The 21033-nt window shown below is 39.5% G+C and overlaps 1 protein-coding gene across 1 annotated transcript in view; it reads right to left on the minus strand.

Annotated features, from left to right (window-relative positions):
* The window catches only part of PLCH1 (phospholipase C, eta 1), a 54774-nt gene that overhangs the window by 20737 nt on the left and 13004 nt on the right, over positions 1-21033 (minus strand). Inside the window, exons 4-10 of the mRNA XM_009576917.1 lie at positions 18989-19118; positions 16002-16172; positions 9513-9606; positions 8177-8380; positions 6469-6589; positions 4906-5077; positions 1971-2078 (exon numbers count right to left, since the gene is read on the minus strand). Coding sequence (XP_009575212.1) covers positions 1971-2078; positions 4906-5077; positions 6469-6589; positions 8177-8380; positions 9513-9606; positions 16002-16172; positions 18989-19118 — 1000 coding nt within the window. The remainder of the gene's footprint in view (positions 1-1970; positions 2079-4905; positions 5078-6468; positions 6590-8176; positions 8381-9512; positions 9607-16001; positions 16173-18988; positions 19119-21033) is intronic.

Raw genomic sequence — 21033 nt, forward strand, 5'->3', positions numbered from 1 at the left:
GCCACACCAAAGCACAGTACACCATGTAGATCACCCCAGAACCTGGCCCTGGTGTTAGCTCTTTGTTTCAAAACAGTCACAAGTCTGTTGATGGCATGAATTCTCAGCTAATGCATTTACACACTTCCTCCAAAATATCAGGCAACCTAAGCATCATTAGATTCCTGTTCCAAATGGCAAGACAGAGGAAGCAATTACTGTTAACAAGTCACATGGACTATACAGACACAAACTAGCCTCTTACATAAGGCACTTAAAATAAAAATGGATCTTATAGAACAACAGTGTGCACTTAACATTCCTCTGTCCATGGGGTGCGAGACCTCTCCTGAGACAGGAGAGGAAAGCAACTGTTCTGTCCTAGCATGTTCCCTTTCTAGCCCCAAAGACATACTGTGTTTTGCACTGGCTTTAAGGATTGCCAAATTTTGTCTTGGGTCTTTCTGTTGAAGAAAGCATCATCTCATCAGAAGTGCTCAAGCCTTGTTAGTAAAGCATATGTGGATTACACAGACCGCTCCTATTGAACAGCACGTAACAACGAATCAGGCATTGTGTTGGTTGAGAACTGTTGAGCAATCTTAGAGTTATGTCCATTCAATATATACTTTTTCCCCTGCACCTACACCAGTGGAAGTTTGTACCTGTACTTAAAACAATCATATTCCTATAGATTTATGGGATTGAGAGTCTTCAAGCTTCCTCAAATTAGTTAATGCCAAATATTTCCGATTCTGTAGTAAATAGTAACAGAAATATAACATTTTGAGTCATTGAGCAAGTTGATTTTATCCTATTCTTCAAGCGTTTACTGCAAGGCTCTACTTCTGTATGAGACTGTCTTGTGGAACATAGGGGTTGAATGGAATCCAAGCGCAATCTAACCTCTAAATAATTGAGAAATGAATTAATCATTATTTTGTCCAGTAGCATAAAGGGGGTTTGTTTATCTAAGGCGGGGGCGGAATCAAATCAGCCCTTCTGTGTGGTGTACTTAAGTCTCCACAAAGATGTTGCTGACACCAGCATTTTAGCAGCATCAGGATAGGGGAAGAACTGGCATAAACATACGCTTCCTCTGAACCAGTTCAGACGGGGACTTCTCTCACCTGTAAAGCAAATCCCAAGCTATTCTGAAAAACCTTCAATTGCTAATAGCAGGCATAAATGATACAGACAAATTAAAAACCTAATAGGTAAACCAAAACCAGTTAATGAGAACTACAGATACGTGTTTCCGTGTGGCAACAAGGCAAACTCACTGGGCTACATTCAAAAGTGGAGATAAACATTATAGTTGCTAAATACTAATTTGAATTTGATCTATTCTTTCTGCATCTCCCTAGATAGTATTTATTTTGTCCAAAAGTTTTAATTGGTGAAGCATGGCTGTCTCCTGACTAGAAAAAAACACCTGCTGGATAACATGTATTAGCATTGCACACCAGTTTCAGTTTTTAGCAAAAAAAAAAGTGTTACTAAACTTAACAGCAGAAAAATAAATGAGGAGTTAAGAAATAAAGGGAACAGAAAGCAGTCTTCAGTGTCAAAAAACAAGAAACAGAAGGACTGAAAACAATAATGTTTCACACCTCAAATTTTTTTCATTTGTATGTCTCCTTTCATAATTTTCATCTAGAAATTGTGTAGCAATTCCATCATGCCATTGCTTTGAGTAGTACACATTTGTATATGAAAAAAGCCTAGCATGCTTACAGTGCTGGCATCAATGTTTTCAGTCCAGTGTACCTAAAGTACTTAAATCTGTTATTTATGTGATTTAAATGACAAAGTGTGCATTTCCGAACAATGTCATTCCATATCTGAATGTGGAATTATATAACTTTCGTATAGTAAGGAAATCAAAGTTAAAAACTCTAATCTGCTAACAACTGCAAGTAGGATTATGGAGTAAGCATGTAAGAAATGTAGAGATCTAACAGCTCTGGGAACTGTGTATATGCACATACATAGCAGGGCTTTAATTTGCAGTCATCTTCAATTTCATCAGCGCTATCCTCATCTGAAACTTCTCCTTCCTCAGCATCTGCTCCAAGACTGTATGGCAACTTTTTACCCTAAAATGAGGAAAAAATATTCACAATAAATGCACACATGGTCAGTGTTATTTAGTGCAAAGACCAAAATAGCCCATTCCTCAACTATTCCTTATGTAAATTGCAACCAGAGTTTAAAATTCTTTTTCAGAGAATCCTGTGCAAACTGGCTCCAGATTATCACAGGTGATAATTTAAGTATTTCTGGAAGAGTTTGTTACTGAAAGATCTTTGCAAGCTCTTTCAAAAAAAGCATACCATCTCCCATCTCTGGAGCAAGCCAGAAAGTGTCCAAAAGATTTTTTTGAGTTGACCCCAAGATATTTCAGTCTTACTCCTAGCAAGCAGACTGTTGTATACTTAAAATAAAACTCAAAAAATCAAGAGCTGAGATTGTTATAGGCTATTCATTAGAATGGAAAATGCAGACACAAAAGAAGTCACTGCAAGCAGCCATCAACATGAAGGAAGCAGCAAAGCCTATTTTAATATTACATGCTCATGCAAGGGTGTAGTCAGCAATCCAAAATTAGTTGCTAATCCAGTACTGTGAATGTCATATACCTATACTAGAAAGGAACTACTTTAATTCCATGTCTAGTTTCCAACATCTGATTAGAGTGGTGAGCAAACAGAGGTTATTGGCTACTTCTGGTTAAAAAAAAAAAAGCGGGGAAAAAAAAAAAAAACCTAGGCTCCGACAGATCAATTATCCTTTTTAGAACATTCATCTTGAATTCTCTGGTATGATCGCTTATAGCGAAGCCCAATCACAGAACCTTAGAAATGTTGGCTATGGGACCTCTGAAGGTCTCTGGTCCAATCTGGCACTAAAGGAGGATGGTCACCAGCTCTAGATGAGCTTTGCTTTGACAAGTCTTGCAAACTTTCAAGGGTGGAGACTCCCCCAGCCTTCTGGGCAGCCTCTTCCCATGCTGCACTACCCACAGCTGAAAAGCTTTTCCTGCCATCCAATCTGCACCTCCCAAGCTGTAACTTATGGCCATTGCCTCTTGCTTTACCATCTGCTACTTAATAAATCACCTATTAAACTTCTGTGTTATTACTTCTGTGCCTTCCTTGCTGATTGCAGAAATGTTTCATCAGTAACAGAGGTAGATAAGAATTGCACTCAGATTTCTGCAGAAGTGGATTGATTTATAGACTGCATTTTGAAATTAATAACACTGCCCTGCTAATGAGTGGGTCAAATTTACTTCACACTGGCACCTTTATATTGGCTTAAATCCATGGGTATTATGAGAATTAGTCTTCATATACACTAGCAAGATGAAAATTGTGCCATTACTTGAAATTGTTTGGCTAATGAATCAATACTGTGTTTCAAAAGAAAATGTATACAACAGAGCAAAAATAATAGCAAAAAGATGAGAAACTGGCCTACTTCTCAACAAGATGCTGATTCCTAAATATGCTTTTACCTTTTCCAACTGACTGCTTACATTGAGCAGGAGATGGGAGACAGGGCTTTGTGAAAAGATACTGTGATGCTTAAAATAGTATTCCTCATTCTGAAAACGTAAACTCAGCTTCACACACCAGTCTGTAACTATTCACAGGCTTTCAGCACTGTTAGCTGAAGAATTGAACTAAAGTTACAAACTCAAATGTGCTAGGAAGACCAGCTGAAAAGTTCATGTCAGAACAGCACAGTTCCTTTTGTGCATTGACATAGTATTTCAAGCCAGGTTTGTTGCATGACTGACATTACATGCTATTTTGTTTGACTCCCTAAAACACCAGCACTACATGCTTGCATAGTTCATTAACAGTTACACAAGAAAACCAATTCAGTGAAATTCAAAATCACAGTTGAACACTCAAAGGTTTTCTAATTCAGAGTCAGCTCTTTACTATATATTGAAATATACTCAAACCAACATCAAACTAAAATCGTGAATCCTTGTAGCCAGCTTTACACAGAGGATAGAGGGGGGGAAAAAACAGTATCTCAAGAGCACACAGTAAAGCAATTGCCCCCCTGTGTCAAAGTAAATTAGACAATCTAATAAGCCACAACTCTATTAATCATCCTCTCAAAGGTCTGCCTTGCATTTCTTTCTTATTATATCCATCTTGGTCTTTGAAATTCCTTTCAGAGCAAATCCTTTTATACTTAGAGGCTCAAACAATTAATCTTGCATACAACACTAACTACAGTGCTCAAGGGCCTCCTCTCTCGCTGCTCCTTATAGCCACCTTCTGAAGTGCTCTTCTTTCATAAACACAGCTGATGAACCATGAAAATAGTTTCATTTCATGAACTACTGATCATAGCAGGGTGAGGTGGAAATGCAAGAAAATGCAAGAAATTTTCAGACGCTTTTATATTACCCCAAAATACTTTGTCCAAGGAGGGACTGTAGGATAATGTTTAGGTACTATAGGGATAGGAACCATACAGAACAATATCCACTAATAACAAATTAGACAAATTTCAAAAAAAGAGAAAATGTCAGGTTCAGGTAACTGTGTCACGTGGCATTTTTCTGCCCTCCTGACTCAGTGTTAAGATTTAAAAACAAGCACCTCTGACTTCAAGACTTTTAGATAAAATGCTTAAGAAATAGAAAGAATTTTCTTTCCACTGCTGTTGATATCACCTCCCTGCTGAAACACTTACAGAAGTACTCTGGGACACTCACCAAGTCCAAGGTAAACTCTATTTCAAAATCTCTGAAAAGCTCAGAATTTTAACTCACTTCGTGCATCTGTACTATTCCACGTGGTACTGCTGAACTGGTTCTCCAAAGCCAAGGAAAATCTATGATAAATATCACATGCTGACTTTTGTTGCATTTTGAACACACCACCAGTAGCAAGTTACCTTCACTAGGATTTTCCCTCTCAAATTTTGAGGGCTAGGAAGCTGTCTGGAATCTCCAGTGATTACAGATGACAAGTCGAGTTTTTCACCAAATATCTCCTTCAAGTACTGAGCAATCTTCTTCTGCTGTTGAATACTGCAATGGTTTTCAATAGACAGTATCACTGGAAACCTAGAAATAAAACGCCCAGACATTGTCATAACTGTGTTTTAAGAGAGAAGACCTGCACAGCTTACCACAAACTGATTTAAGCAGTTTGCTTTTGCATTGTCAGTAGTCCGAAAATAAACTCAAAAGCTCATCAGCAACGCAAAGCCTTTTTGTTCTATGTAGCTGAGCAGAAGTTACACTATTCCTTTGCAAGCCACATACAGAGTCTTCACAAGCTGTAAGTGATCAGCAAGCTGCTCCTGGAGAAAAGCATTTTGAAATCAACAGATTCAAAGGAATTGCTAACTCCTCTCTGTTCATCTTCTGAAGACTGATAACTGCATGAACAATTTGCCTTTGTTGTAATCAGTACAGCTACAGTGAGTCAGACCAAATCTCTGAAGATGCCCAGACTCTGGAGAAGCAGAACTATTTGGCCATACTTTCCAGAATACTCTCCCAGGCTCCACGGAATTTGCAGCTCAAGTTTCTTGAGCTAAAGACATTGTTTCTGTATATAACAGCCTATTTCCTCCCACAAATTTGCCCAGTTGTTTTCTAAACTCTTGGCAGCCCCAGAATCCTCTGGCGAGGAACCCCAGAGCACAACTACACACCAAATAAAGAATCATGTCTTTCAGTTTTGAATTCACCAGCTCCTATTTCTAATCAATAACACCAAACTTTTAGGCTCAGGTTTTTTGTGGGGTTTTTTTTGTTTGTTTTTTGTTTTTCTTCTCTCTTCTCGCTTCCCCCCCCAATACCATTGTTGGGTCACCTTTTTTTTTTTTTTAAAATAAAGAGAAGTAAGCAATTTCCCTTTATTCTCTCTGAACTACTCAAAATTCTATACACCCACTCATGATTTGAGACTGTTGTATATATATGGTTAAACTCCATGATTTTCATAATAAACTGTTATATAGTACCATGGCAAGCAAAACAGAATCTGAACATCACCCCATATCTCAGTATTTCCTCACACTATGTATGAGACAGCTTTTCAATTTTCCTACTGAAATAAAGTATTTTCCTTAGGTAGAGAATATTATGGTATTGATTGTTAAGGAGAATTTCCCTGTGGATATGAGTGGGAAGTTTTATTCAAACAAAGGACCAAAATAATCTGTAGATATTCAACAGTCTCAGACTGTTCAAAATATTACTGAGTTTACAATGCATGAACGGTCTTTCTAACTTAGGTTGAACTTTCTAACTTTATTGATGGAAAGAGCTCATGCAGTTGAACAATAAATATGACACAGGCAATAAACTGGGGAGCAGAATCAACTTTATAATTTCTCAATGTGTTTAAAGGAATATACATACTTCCTGATGTTGATTGTTGATTTTGACATGGATTAACTACACAAAACTGACAGGTGTAGCTTCAAAACTGACTCTACACTTACTCATTTTTGATGAAGGCGTATTTATTGATAGTTTCTGCCACATCACGGAAGAGTATTTTAGAAGTAAGAGTATAGCCATGGTGCACTACCGGATCTCCATCTGGACCATCCCAGCAATCCACTATTAAGACAAAAAAAGCTATACATTAAGAGATGCCCGTGATCTTATACATTTCTGCTGATCTTGCTTGCCAGCAGAACTCATGTATACTACTCAACCATGCACGTGTCAACAAGTTTCATTCAATCTATTATGACCTACAAATTGAGTTAAGACTAACAAGACAGTCTTTTCTCATACCAAATGAGAAATCTGCAACCTAAAACTGCTTTTTCCCCTCATATTAAACTGAGTTTTCTTCCTCATATATAAAATTACAAAGGTGTAATAGGTCAAATAATGTTTACAGCCATCTCTTGGGAAAGCAGCTTCTGCTTCTGAAGACAAACTATTTAAAAAGAATTTAGTCTTTTTCCACTCCCAATTAAAGTTGCAGTTTATAACTGGCTATAGTAGGAGTAGCATCAAATCCATCACATGTAGAATGGACTAGGACAGTAACACTTTTCCTAAAGAATTACTGCACCCTGGATTTACACCAAACTTGTCACTACTGTTGCCTCTACAGAAAGTTAAAAACTTTACAAAGAGAAATCTACAGAGCTATTACCTAGGCTGTACAGTACCTACAATAGTTTTGAAGTCAAGCAAAATAACACTACTCTGAGTTTTAGTGAACTTTCCTACAGAAGGGAAAGTACAGTGATAGACCACCCAATTTTCTCAGGTTCACTTTCTCTAATTAATTTTTAAATACAGATAAACAAATTGTTCTTCCAGAGATGAGTTTTGTAATACTAGTCACAAAAAATTAATATTGAGTTTAAATTTGTCAAAAGACTTTATTCCACCCAGAATCTTGAAAAGAAAAATACTGATGTTTTGTTATTATTTAAATCATCCAGAACTTAAGAATCCAATGCGATCTCCAGGCTATCACACAAACAGCATCTTGTTTTCTTCCACCAGCATCCAAATGCCAATGAAACGGCATCCTACCTCTCTATTGTGGAAGACCAAAACCAAGTTTCTCAGCTCTAAGATGGTGACAGAAATAGATACACAGCTGTGCTGATAGAAGGGACTATTTGCTCACCTGTCCTCCTCCTACAGGCACTTTTCATCTTCCCTTTGCATCCGCAGGAGGAACTGCATATGCAAACACCTGCTTTCCCATCCAGCTTATGAAAGAAAAAGGTCTTTACTGGCTCAGCCCATTCTGAACAACGTGGATTAGGAAACACTCCTGTGAAGCGGTAACCTCCAGCATGGGGGAACCGCAGAGCGGAACAACCAGGGTTGCTCTGCTGGAACTGCAGGGCCCCAAGCAGATGCCTGTCCATTGCCTTACTGGGGCTTGTGCAACAAAAAACGCTTCACGTAAACACGGGACAACAGAAAACTTGCATTGACTGAGAAAAGCATAACAACACAGCCGCAGGCAGGAGAAAACAGTGGTGTCGAAGTTTGTCAGAGAAGGTCATTCCCAACAGAAAAATTCCTGTTTAAACTGCTAGAAAACAGGAGTTTACCACTGAAGTTAATCAGACAGCAAAGCATTAATGCTTTGATTTTGCCACTGACTTTGTGCTTAAGAGAAATATCCATCATAGTTCTCACAACCAGCAAGTTACGCTAAAAATATACCTTCAATACATCGACAACCATCTTGCAGCACTCGTGCATACATCTCCACTCTGGACTGGGACAGCAGTTGGTCTCCTGTCAGGTATGTATTGTGAGATGAAGCAATAAAGTAGTTACAAAGTGGTTGATCCATATCCTGATGCACTTCGCAGTGCAGTGGATTAAATATATCACAAGCAGGACTGCGCATGAAGTTGGTGAAACCTTTGAACAAAGAGAAACAGTTTCGCCACAGATGCAATGTATCTTACCAAGAGAATGATTTGCACTCTAACACTTTCTTCAGTTCTTCTGAAACTAGTAAGAGTTTTGTCATCAGCTTCAACTAGACCACAATTGAAGTCCTAACTGACTAGTGGGGCCAGAGTATCACCATACACTTGTATTTCCTCTAAAATTAAAGCAAATAAGTAGCTTCTGTCACTCTTATCTTTTCTAACCCCTCTGCCCCACTTATGTTGTCTCCAAAACCACTGAATCACATAGTAGGGATTCATCTTCCTGTACCCCATGTTTTCAGTATATTAACTGCTGTCTGTGGCTTGCCTGGTTCTCTGCAAACTGAAGAGGCTGCACAGACTCAGTCCACTGCTGGCACACACTCAGATATTTCTTTTTGAAGCCTATAGAAGCTCTGACACCTTTGAGAAGAATACATTCCCAAGATTCAACTCTTGCCCCCAGACAATTTTCAAACAGCTTTGAACTAGAAAAGGAAATATAATCTAGAAAGTCTGCCAAAAAAAACCAAAAAACAAAAAAAAACCAAACCCCAAGCATTTGCAAAACATGACATTGAGCTAAGCCTCTTCAGAAATTAATTAGCAACCAATAATAAAAAAAGAAAGTAGGATTCTAAGAGAAGCATAAAAGTAACGAATAGTAGCTATATGAGAAACTGAACAACCCCACAGATCAATACAGCCACTGCCCAACCTATTTTCAGATCCGATGTTTCATCCAGACCCTCAAAAGGGGCAGATAACAAAAATGCACATGTAAAAACTCTCTGAAGCTCTGGAGAAGCTCCCTACACCAAATCCAGTGCACAGACTAAGACAAGCGTGCTCAAACTGCCTTCTGCAGTTCAGACAAAACCACTCCGCTAATAAGCGGAACAGAAGGTGTTACTGGTTTTGTTACAATCGGTGGAAGAAAATATCCTACCTCACAATTATTCACACTCAAAAAATGCACCTACGCTACTGACTGCTGATCTTCTACGTAACTTTCTATCACAGCCAAATATTATAAGCTACACCAAAACCCTGTTAAAGTTTTTCTATTCCATTACAGCATATCAAGACAAAACTAATTTCAAAATAAAAAACTTTACCTTCAATCCCAAGAACATTTTGCTTCTTGTTTTCTTCTGATACTTCAAACTTCTGTATGATGTCAAGACAATATTCTGGCGTCACATTATTCATCTGCACAAAAACAACAGTGTTGGTGCACTTATTTTTTCTACCAAGTCACCAGCATGTCAAAAATCTACTTTAGGCTTCTGGGTCCAGCTGAAAAACCTTATGATCAAACATTGAGTTCAATCAAATATGAATAGGACAGTCAGTAACACTACTGTAAAAGGACTTCAAGATTTTTATTTGATTTTTGTCAGTGCTGCACAAGCCTCACAGCTCTTACCTGTGAAAGAGGAGAAAAATAGGAGTGAGAGGTAGCCATCACTTAAAAGCTGTGTCATTTTAGTTTAAAGATGAAAATTAGCTGTTAAGCACACTTAATAATGGTTGTACTGGGCAATAGTGCTGAAATGAGAACTATGAAGTTATATTCTTTAATATAATCTATTTGAACATGCAAAAAGATTTGGCAGGGTTGATTTCATTTTCATGCATTTTCCAGTTCTGTGATTTCATTACTTCTAAAAGAGTTCACTGTAATATACAGGCTATGAGATAAATAATTAGATTCTGAAATGAAAAACAGCAGTTCTTCTGAAACTAATATGAGTTTTGTCATCAGCTTCAACTAGACCACAATTGAAGTCCTAACTGACTAGTGGGGCCAGAGTATCACCATACACTTATACTTCCTCTAAAATTAAAGCAAAGAAGTAGTTTCTGTCACTCATCTCATCTTTTCTCACCTCTCTGCCTCCCTTAAGCTGTAGAGAACCAAAGTGAGAACTCAGATTGGGTGTATTTCATCTCCTCCACTAATAATATCACAGGATGGCAATGATGACACTAAAACCTTTGGTAGCTTATTTGAACCATTATTCTGTTTATTGTTTGCACTCTGAGCTGACTTTGGCAAAGGATGCAAACACCCTGACATGTGGAGCAGTCTGGAAGCAAAGGAACATGCAGTCCCCTCTCAGATAGGGTGTCATCTCTGTTAACATGACTGCTTCAGGCAAATGAAGGAGGAAGGTTAGTTATCCTGCAGATTACACAATATTTATTGTTTAAATCAAAAAATGGTCCCTCTGTGAACTGTTCTCTTACTAATGGACTTCTCTCTCAGATGGCAAAACAATTCCATTTACTCTGCTGTGTCTGTAGCCTTTGATGAATTTGTGCTTTCCATTATTTCCCGTAGGTCAGTATTCCCAGCATCAGCATTCAGCTATATGGAAATCTAAAACTAGCTTGACTCTCTTGATCTGGTCTTCTCTAAGGGCCTGATCCTGCCAAGTGCTGAGTTCCTCCTAAGAAATGTGGGTGCCGTGACTGACCATATCTCGTAACACCTAAAAGGCTACAGCCTAAGTATGAAAAATTACCAGAGGAGGGGAAAAACTAGACATATGTCAATGTTAGAAGTATAGTAACAGAAGGCAAGCAAGTGAGCAGTTCAACTCGTATGGTGACTAAAGCTGAAAAACTTGAAGATATTTTCCAGCCTTTCTCTCCTTCATCCTTCCTTCTGTTTTTTCTCTTGCACAGGGAAAGCATGGCTCAGCCCATTTCCTTCTCCAAACATTTTATTTATATCTCCTAGCTAAGCCAACAATCGTAAGATGCCTGAAGGAATTACACAGGATAATAGGAATGAGAACAATGCAGTAGAGAAAATAACTGATTATCCTAGCTGAAGTAGATGTTGCTGTTTGATTGCAAACACTATTCTAGCAGGCCCTTCTTCAGCACAAGCTGGCTAGAATTAACTTTTTCATTATCCCACATGGCTCCTTGATGGCTGAGTGGAGGGTATTTGTGTGCTCTAGGAACGAAAATGTCTAATCTAGTCCAAAGCGGCATCTGCTAGGGAAAAGTCCACTGATTCGTGCTTTTTAACTGTAGCTTAAGAGAGATGATGACCTCAGCTACTAATTTAAATTTGTTTTCATTAAGCTTTAAAGTATTCCACTAGAAATAATATCAAATAGTAATGATCATTATTGATGGCTGAATATTTAGATACATGGATTACTGAAGATGGGCAATATTGGAGCTTCCAGAATCTCTTAGATACAGCGTTACTTTCTATATTCCTGGTTAAAAGCTTTAATTTTGATGCAGATCTGTTCTTTAAAAGAGTATCAGCCTTTGAATGACCGATAAAACCTTGTTTTTGAAGTAAATGAACTAGCAATTAATTTTCCTAAAATAAGATCCTACAAAACTACAAAAAAGCAACATTAGCCCTAATCTTCAGTGAAGAGGTAGGAGAAAGAAGGGAGAAATCACTTTGATTTCACCAGTCTCTTTGGAAGCAGGTCAGACAAATCTATTGCCAAAAATCTAACGCCACCTGAAGCTGCAGTGCACTGCAGTGCCAGGTAATGGGAGAGCCCTCTTCTGTAAAGGCCAACAAGCTAAGAATGGGAATTGTTCACATTTCTCATTCTTATGGGAAAGAAAATAAGAGAAAGGAATGTAAAGTAGAAGAGAAGTTGGTGGGGGGAAGGGAGAAGTTAGAGCAGGTATAGTTGTTTCAAAACATTCATTTTCTAAAAGTGTACTTAATCCCCACTTCTTAGCACTTTTTGTCACATTTTTACTACTTAGCACATCACTAGTTAGTTATTCCTGTGACACTGTATAATTAGTGTAGACAAGCAATAAGAGTAAACTTACTCTGTCAAGCAGGCTTAACTCAAAATGCGCTAACCCATATTGAATAATTAGGTAAAAGCTTTACAGAATTATATTTGCGTGTTCCAAGGGTTTAATTATTATAAAATTACTTCCTCTTCAGTTCAATTAAAATGAGCAGGGGCATTTTTGCCACCAGCTTCATTTGGGCTGCATATAGCAGCAGCCCTTTTAACCACAGAAGATACTAGTTTGGTATACCAATATGATGGCATGGTATTAACATTTCCATCTGGTCCTTGTCCCTCAGGAGTACAACAGGGTGCATCATACAATATGCGGCACTTCCCTGGAGCATGCCGAGAACACTGCTGGAGGCCAGATCTTAGCAGGCTATCCGTTTTCTCAGGACAGATGAAAACTGCATTGCAAAGTAAGTGATCCATGGTAAGGCAGCAGGTGGCAAGCAGGCACACGGGAAACCTCACCCTCCAAAAACCAAAACTAAACATTTCAGGTTTGTAACACCAAAGCAGCCTTGTAACTGCATAAAACCATCAGCACAAGAGACAAAAAGGTCTCTGCTATGACTGAAATAAAAGCACTTGATGTGATATGGATACAGCAGAAAGGAGGAGGGAAGGACAGACACTGAAGCAGCCATCAGACAACAGCCGCAGGCTGACTGGCCCCCAAACACAGGGCAGCATCACTTTGGGGCTTCCAAGACCGGGGCGGAATGAGGCCATTCACTCTATGATGCAGGTCCAGAATGGCTAGCAACTGCAAAGCTGCTCTTTAACAGGGAAGACGATGTTTGTAGAGCCTGTTTCACCTAAGTCTCACTACTCAAAGACAAGTATTAGACAAGCTCTGTCAGTCAAAAGAGCCTGGAGTTCCTGCTGTGGAAGCAATCTGTCATTTAGCAGGAGATTAGTTTCTGGGAAGGACCAACTCAAACAGTGATATTGGTGTATTAAGAAAGGACACTCCCAAAGGGACAACACTCGGGCACGACTGGACATCCAGGGATGTTCCTCCCTTACAGCCACTCGTGCTAAGAGGACTGCAGGACCAGAAGTCATTTCAGGAAACAAGCCTACTTTCTGCTCTTCTGACATTTGAAGCCATATAACTGCAATTTCAACAGCAATGAGCTGAGTTTAACTGCACCTAAGTGGAAATAATCTGTTTCACAAACTCTGGGGTGAAGGCAACAGGGAGCTCTCCTGAAAAATAGAAGCCAGCTTAGCAAGTTAACAAAAAACCCAAACCCCTTTTGTTCTATCCTCAGGCTGCAGAATATTTAAAAGTCTTGCCAAAAGAGTAGCAGATGGAGTTGGACAGACTGTCCACAGATTTCAAAGCAGTCAGACAAGAGCAAAAACGAAATGCTCTTTGGTTGAAGGCACTTGAGAGCCGCGTTATGACTTGAACTATTATCAGCTTTTGAAGGCAATCTTACCTTACCCGAGGACATTGTTATCACATCTGTGTTCTGAAAATACTGAAGGGTAAATCTGCTCTAACACTGTTAATACTGGGAAGTGGGAAGACCAGAGGGAAGAGGAAAAGAAAGTGCAGTAGTATGCTGCTGAGAGGTTCATCTACAGGAGATCATGCTTTTACTCTTTTTTTTTTTTTTGGGGGGGGGGGGGGATAATGTTGAGTAGAGCATTTATAGCCAATAGCCCTCCCCGCATTCAGCGTTTTGAGTAGCATGTAGACAGAGGAGAGGATGCAGTATGCCAAACTTGACAGTCAACTTGTTTTTTCTGCTGCATCAGTAGTTTCATAATGTCCTTGCGCACCCACAAAGACAGCTCTTCTGCCTCTTTCACATGTTTTTCTTCCTGCTCCAGGTCCCTGAGTGCCCTCTCATACCATTGCTCTTCAGCTGTTCCTGGCCACTTCAGCATCTCCATGAACATGTCCTCCCTGGAGCATTTCTTTGCTTTCTCATCAGTGTCAACCTTGCTGCTGCTGCTGCTGTCAAGGGTGCTCGACTGAAGGGCACCCACATAGAAGGCAGTGATTACAAAATGAAACAAAGGAAAAAGCAGTGAGCTCAGAAGACTGAGGACGATAGCATAAAGGGAAAAACATAAAAACATTTTGTGCTTTAAAATTGTAATTAAGAGAATTACCACGACCAGATTGCTTGCAGGAATCTGTGTGTAGAGGCTATCACAGCAAGATCAGTGACTTGATAGTGCTCCATGTTTCAAGGGGAAGGAAGAAAGAACTGGGGAGTTATACATGCCAAGGAATTGCCACAACGTCCAACAGGGGGAAATTCAGCAACCAAACAGAACAAACCATTGAGATTTTATGCTAGGGATAACAGAAGAAGCAGTAATCACAGACAGGATCCCAGAATGGCACAGAAGATTATCCAATGATTGCAGGCAAAACACAGCATCTATACCCAGGAAGCTCAAGTAGGTTGGGATGTTAGTATTTATTTTCATGAGGTTGTTTTGGAACTATAGTCTGCAAGGATGCACAGGGTGAGCAAACAATCTAGGACCAATTGCCAGAAGCAAACAAAGAGTCCTAGAGATCACAAGGTTCCTTCTGTGCTTCTCGCTGTCCAGTCTACAAGTTCTCTCCATGGGTTCCACAGATAATTTTTGTAATAATTCAGTCTCTTTCAAGATGGGTATGAAAATCTCCACTGGAGCAACATATTTAGGAATGGCTAGAGATTTTTTTGTTCAGCAAGTTTGTTCATAAGTACACCAGGGGAAAATCTCCAATCTTGACCCAACTTTGCTTCTTAAGTTACTTATGCTTCTTTTCATTTATGTTTTTCTTTTTTAAATTCCTTATCAGTGCATCTGTTCCTGCGGTTCCCTGAACCCCACCTCTCTCAATTGCTTCTCTAGGAGGAGCTTCAGATACAAGTGCAACCTTCAGACGTAAAATTTTCTTTGCGTAAGTCCCACACATCTGTGAGGAACTCCTAGAAAACAGACTTTCCTGAAGAAAAATTGGGAAAGAAGGCAGAAGGGGAAAAAAGGACAGAATCCAGGACACGTCGCCCTCAGCCAAATTGGTGCAATATCCCACTTTGTATTATATCACAAAAGTGTAATCTTCCCTTTAAAATTTAATAAAGAGTTAGGCCACATTTAAGAGGTGGTTCTTTGTCAGTATTTCAATTGCAGTCTTAATAAAAGCAACAGTCTTTATAATTACTACTACTACTGATACTTGGGAACTCCTGGGATACATAACAGTGTTGTAGGATTCACCTTTGCTTACAGGAAAAGATATGCAAACACAAAGATTCATCTTAATGTGTTACTGCATCAAGCCATGCACAGGCAAACCACTTGTAGATAATCAGAAATAGTTTGCTCTTCTTATTTTCTCATGTGTTTCTAGCTTTAAAACATATCATGTATCATCCTAATTTAGAGTATATCTGCCAAGACCTTTACTGATGAAAGGCATCAGTATATAAACGTCCCCCCCCAACACCAATAAACAATCCGGACAAGCTATGCAAGAGAAAGCAACCATGCTAAGACACATGGTAATCGGCTGTAACTAAGTGTGAATGTTACCTGAATGCAATTACAAACTAACAAACATTAACCATATTGCCCTACACTTGTCTTTCTTCTGCCACAGAGTCCAAACAAGTTCAAACTCTTTCTATAAGTATTTAAAAAACAATAAAGCATTTAGATTTCTTTTTTGTTACAACATCTGTTCTTTCCCCCCTGCCCCAAGCTAAATTTTCCCATAAAATTCTTCCCTATACTTCAACGTATTTATATGTACATATAAATGGATGCATAGTATTCCCATACCTTTTGTTCCACCTTTAGAAACTGAGCAAATTCTTCAACAGTGAGGTGATCCTTCTTGTCACTGTAGCTTAAAAGCAGTAAGTAAAGATCTCGACGCAAGGACATCATCTTGTAAAACACTGAAAATTCTTCAAAATTTAGGGTTCCTTGGTTTTCATCTGTGTCTGCTTCCTAAGAGATAAAGACACTCAGGTAAGCATGCTAAACACAGGTGAATTCAGGAACAAAGCAGAACAGGATTTATGTACACAAACAGAAATTTAATAAATTCTAGTCTGCAAGATTCCGTTCAGACTCAAATCCTAGTAGGCTAAAATAACTGCAAAATTATGATACCATCTATTGGATTTTTTGTTGAAAACACTTACTACGCTAAAGCCACAGGGTTCCCTACGGAAGTCTCAATTCAATCTTCAGTTTTGAATTTGTCTCCCGTGTGAAGAGGCTCACCCTGGACTTTATTCTGATCTCTGTTACTCTCTTGTATGCCCTGCAGTTATCCTGGATTGAAACATAGTAAGGAATATAATAATTTCACCTCGTAGCTTCCTCTAACAACGGAATCTGACATTTTAAAACATTCAGGACAATATCACAGTTTTAAATGTACGTTAATTCAAACTGCAATACTCTCAGCCCCCTGTCAGCACTCTGTAGGGGGGACAAGTCTGCAGCAGCAATAAGACTCCACACCAAAATATATGCCCAATAGCCCCAGTCTTGATGGCAGTTTTTGTTTACCCTCAGAGGTAGGAAGAGAAGAAAACAGTACTTAACGCATGTTAATACAAGCTTTTTACTGTGAACATCTGCCTAAGAGGATTGCTTTGGATTTTCAAAACAAAGAATATATTCTGGAGAGCTGCTGTCAAACATTACATACGTCTCCATGAAGAACGAACTTCAGGGAAGCTACAACTCTTGCTAAGTTTGGGGCTGTAAGCAGATAATGGAGACAAAGTGAAATAAATGTTGAAAAATGTGCTATTGTTCCCGTGAATAATGTCCTTCGTTCATAGCTGTACATAATGTTTTTTCTGTGTAGTTATAAACCCCCTTGCCATTCCCAAGTCACGTTCTGTTAAAAATGGTGCTTCCTTCTGTTCAGGTCAGAACATCCTCTGTGCAGAGTCCTTTTAACACTGACTTGGCTTTGAACCTGTTGGCTTGTCTCTACACTGGTACACCAAACACAGGTTCTTCTCCAGATGGAGGGTATCCTCATCCCGCTATCACTTCTTCCTTCTCAAGAAAGCTCTTCCAGTTGGTGCCCAACCTCACTTCTATAGAAGAGGAGCTTGTCTAACAGCTGGTACAATGAACACATATCTGGCCTGCTTTGCCTTCCAAAGATCCAGTTTTACTTTCCCTTCACATAAACCACTCCACTTAACTTTTAGCACCTCTTAGAGCAGGAACCCCGCTTTACGCCAGTGACTCCTAGTACGTACACACAATGACAGTAGCAGCCCCGTACTCTATTCCCAGATGCAGGACCCAGACTGCTTCAGCCACAGGTGCTCCCCCAGGCTGTTTGTGCCATGGCCAAAACTGTAGCACCAAGTCACACAAACGGTACCACCTGAGCAGATCAAGTGCAAGAACAGTGCAGAGTAGCTAGACTTAGGGGCAAGGATTTGTCCCAGAGTTACTTCGCCATTCCCTTTATCCTGCATTAAGTCCTGGAAGTCCATAGAACTGCTAGCACAAAGCATTGCTCGTGGGGTAAGGCCTTTAGGATTGAGCCCTGAACGACTAAGAGTAAACAAACCTTCAACACTCCTTTTATATTCGACCTTAATAACTTTAACCATGCCTGTGAGGTCTAGGATATTAACTCAGGTATAGGCTACCAGCAACTGCAGCAAAATAAAAATATGTAAACCAGTTTATTTTTAACCAAAAGTTGCCTCTGATTATACAAAGGCTGATGGCTGCTGGAGTGCCCTACTTCATTAATAGATGCTTTAAAAGTACCAAGTGAACTACATTTTCTTCCTCTCAGTACACGGCTTCACAACTCTCTGCCCCTCCTGCAGCAGTCAACAATATCAGCAAAACCCGAGGATCTCAGGGAGCTGCATTTCACTACACCTTGTTAGTGCTATTGTCATCTGAGCTATAAACTCAGATCACAGCAAGTAAGCTGAGAAGAAAATAATTCCTAGCTATCTGGTGTCGAATGGGATTTTAAATCATTTTATATCTACTACATATCTTAAATGACATTTCTAATTTGTGGGAACAAGTACAACCCAAATTCACCTCTGCTACACAACCCCGCCCGTTTCCACACTTCTCAAGTCTTTGGGGAGTAACTTATACATACATATATATCCATACATACACCTCTAATGCAGATTTTATGCCAGACAAACAAAGCACTTTTGACCACAGATTCTTCAACTTCCCCATGTTTTATAGCAAACAAACTTTTGGCTGGTACTGTTTTTGAAGAGTTAAGAAAATTTTATTTTGCTCTCCATTATGTCCTTGGCTTATCTTTCCTTTCCTACAGTAAGCACTAGGGCTGGTGGAAAATGGTAACTGCTTTCAGACAACGGAAGTAAAAAATTGATTCTGGCTAAGTAAGAGGAAGTTGTTAAAAAAAACCCCACTAATTATTTTCATAAAGCTAGTTTCTATTAAACAATTTTCCATAAAGGAAATGAAAAAAGATTTCAATAGAAACACAGTAACTTCATTGTCCATCAATGCCAGCATAGAAAAATTCAGTTTACAAAGAGGAAAACAATAATGCATCTGAAAAAGTAATATTAATAAATTGTCTTCTATGTGGTTCATGTCGTTAAAACAATGTTCTGATGCATCTTTGTCTACAAAAAGGTAAGACTTGAAAAAGGTCTGTGAGGTGTTGGAAAGGACAGAGTTTAAGTCCCAGCTTGCAGATCCTATTCTGTATCTGTCCAGAAATAGACTGTAACTGGCACTTACCACAACAACGCTGTGTGTTAGAGGACACCAACCTGAAACATCTGCCGGACCTTCCTGCGGGGCAGGTTAACATTTAGTTTATGCATCAGCTGATGGATCTCTTCAATATTCAGCAGGCCATCTCCATTCTTGTCAGCCTCCTCAAAGGTCTGTTTGACCCAGCTGCAAACATGTCAAGGAAAGGTACAAGAGGGTGATTTCCTCACAGAGGAGGGTGGTAGAGTGGTTGGGCAGGTAAGGGACAAGACTCGAACTCAGGAGAACAAGACCCTGCCCCAGCTCTTCTGGGCAGGGCGATAATTCTCCTTAGCAGAGGACCTTAACATCTTCCAGGGAGAAGAACTGAGCATTATTCAATCCAGCCTTCACAAACATGTCTTTTTCAAGTCAGTGTCTCTGGGCAAAACACTTGAATTAAGACTTCTTCCCACAGCCTGCATTAGAGCTATTGGGGCACACCATGAAATAAAGTCATTGCTGGCAAAGATGTGGTGCCATCTACATGGTTCTCCCCACACTGATACCAAACCAAAGCGTTTTTACTATGCCTTCTGGTACAATTTGCTATTGTACCTCCTGCCTGGTACAACTAAGACTGTTGACCTCCATGAAGTTATATCTGAGGGCTACTGGTTTTGTGACTCGACTCAAAGGAATCAAGCTCAATAGCCATCTGTATCAGGGATGACGTTTAATCTAGTGCAAGAGGATGGAATAAGGAAGACTCTGTGAAATCAGCCCAAGTACATTATTATCAGCCTGTGGTTTCCATGAGAACCTCATTAAAAATTAACCACACTTGTTTTTCTATGCCTCTCTCCTCCAAGACTGTCACACAGTTCTTTCATCCGTGTATTTGTAACTCTTCCATCTCTGGACAACTTCTTTGCCCACCAGTTTTGCTCCGATATCTCTGCCCTCACCTTGCACCACACCTTCCACAGGGCAGCAACAACTCCATAGAATCATAAGTTGCAGAGAGAAAACGGATAGCGCTCATCCATTTGCTGTTTCTCCCCTCGCAAGGACAAAATGGCATCAAATAAAGCCAGCAGCTGTCACATTCAGAAAACAAGAGGTGGTTCTTCACACAGCGTATGGCTCATCTCTAACATAACCTATTTTGGGATGTTCTGCAGGTTTACATGGGTTTGAAGTGACCCTGAACCAGTTTTTTCCCCCTGCCCTTGCTACAGTTTCATTCAAATGCTTAAAACCGATACTGGTTTATGACAATTATTTACAGCTAGGTTCACAATACCAGCCCCATTGTGCTCTCATTTCTACTACTAGCTTCTCCTCTGAGAATGTACTCTAAGTTTCCAAATATTGCTGGGCTTGCTCCGATATCTTCTTTCACTTCTCCCTCCATTCTGTTTGAACTTCTCCACTTTCTAACCAGTACCTTTTACCCCCTCTTTGCACATATATCTCTTTGCACCTTTTGCTAAGTTTTTACACTAGTTGGAACTGGTACAGGGTCATTTTGTCTGCAGTCTCCCAGCTGCCACATTTGATAACACAAACAAGACTTGAAGTGATGTTTCACCAGTAGAGAACATACAGCAGCTCGGAAGAGTCATGGATAAATATAGCAAGCTGAATATGTGTGCAACAGAGCATGTAATATATCCCCCAAATGGATCTGTGCCTATCTTGTTTCAGAATTAAACACTGAAAGTATGAATTAAAAATACCCGAAGTGTGTATATTCTCCAGAAGAAGTATTTACAAGTGACCACTGTAGATTTCTGCGTGGCAGAAGAGACAGGTTACAATTTTAATCAAGATGGGTTAGTTGGTTTTTTTTGTTTTGGTTTGGGGGTTTTTTGTTTGTTTTGGGGGGGGGGTTGTTTGTTTAGCAAGGAGTATTCTTTGTATTTAACATACTGGTCAGCACTACCGTGAAAGCAAGCACATCAAGAAAATATTCAATGGACACGATCTTTACAAGAGGTTCATTTTGGTTACTAGGCTACAACAAACATTTAAGGAGCTTTAAAGATTTGTGCTTTTGACAATCAATGGAAGCTGAGAAGTACACACAGATATCTAACATACAGCAAAAGAAACGGAG

The sequence above is a fragment of the Fulmarus glacialis genome, unplaced genomic scaffold (genome assembly GCF_000690835.1).
Source record: "Fulmarus glacialis isolate BGI_N327 unplaced genomic scaffold, ASM69083v1 scaffold2284, whole genome shotgun sequence".
Classification (NCBI taxonomy): domain Eukaryota; kingdom Metazoa; phylum Chordata; class Aves; order Procellariiformes; family Procellariidae; genus Fulmarus; species Fulmarus glacialis.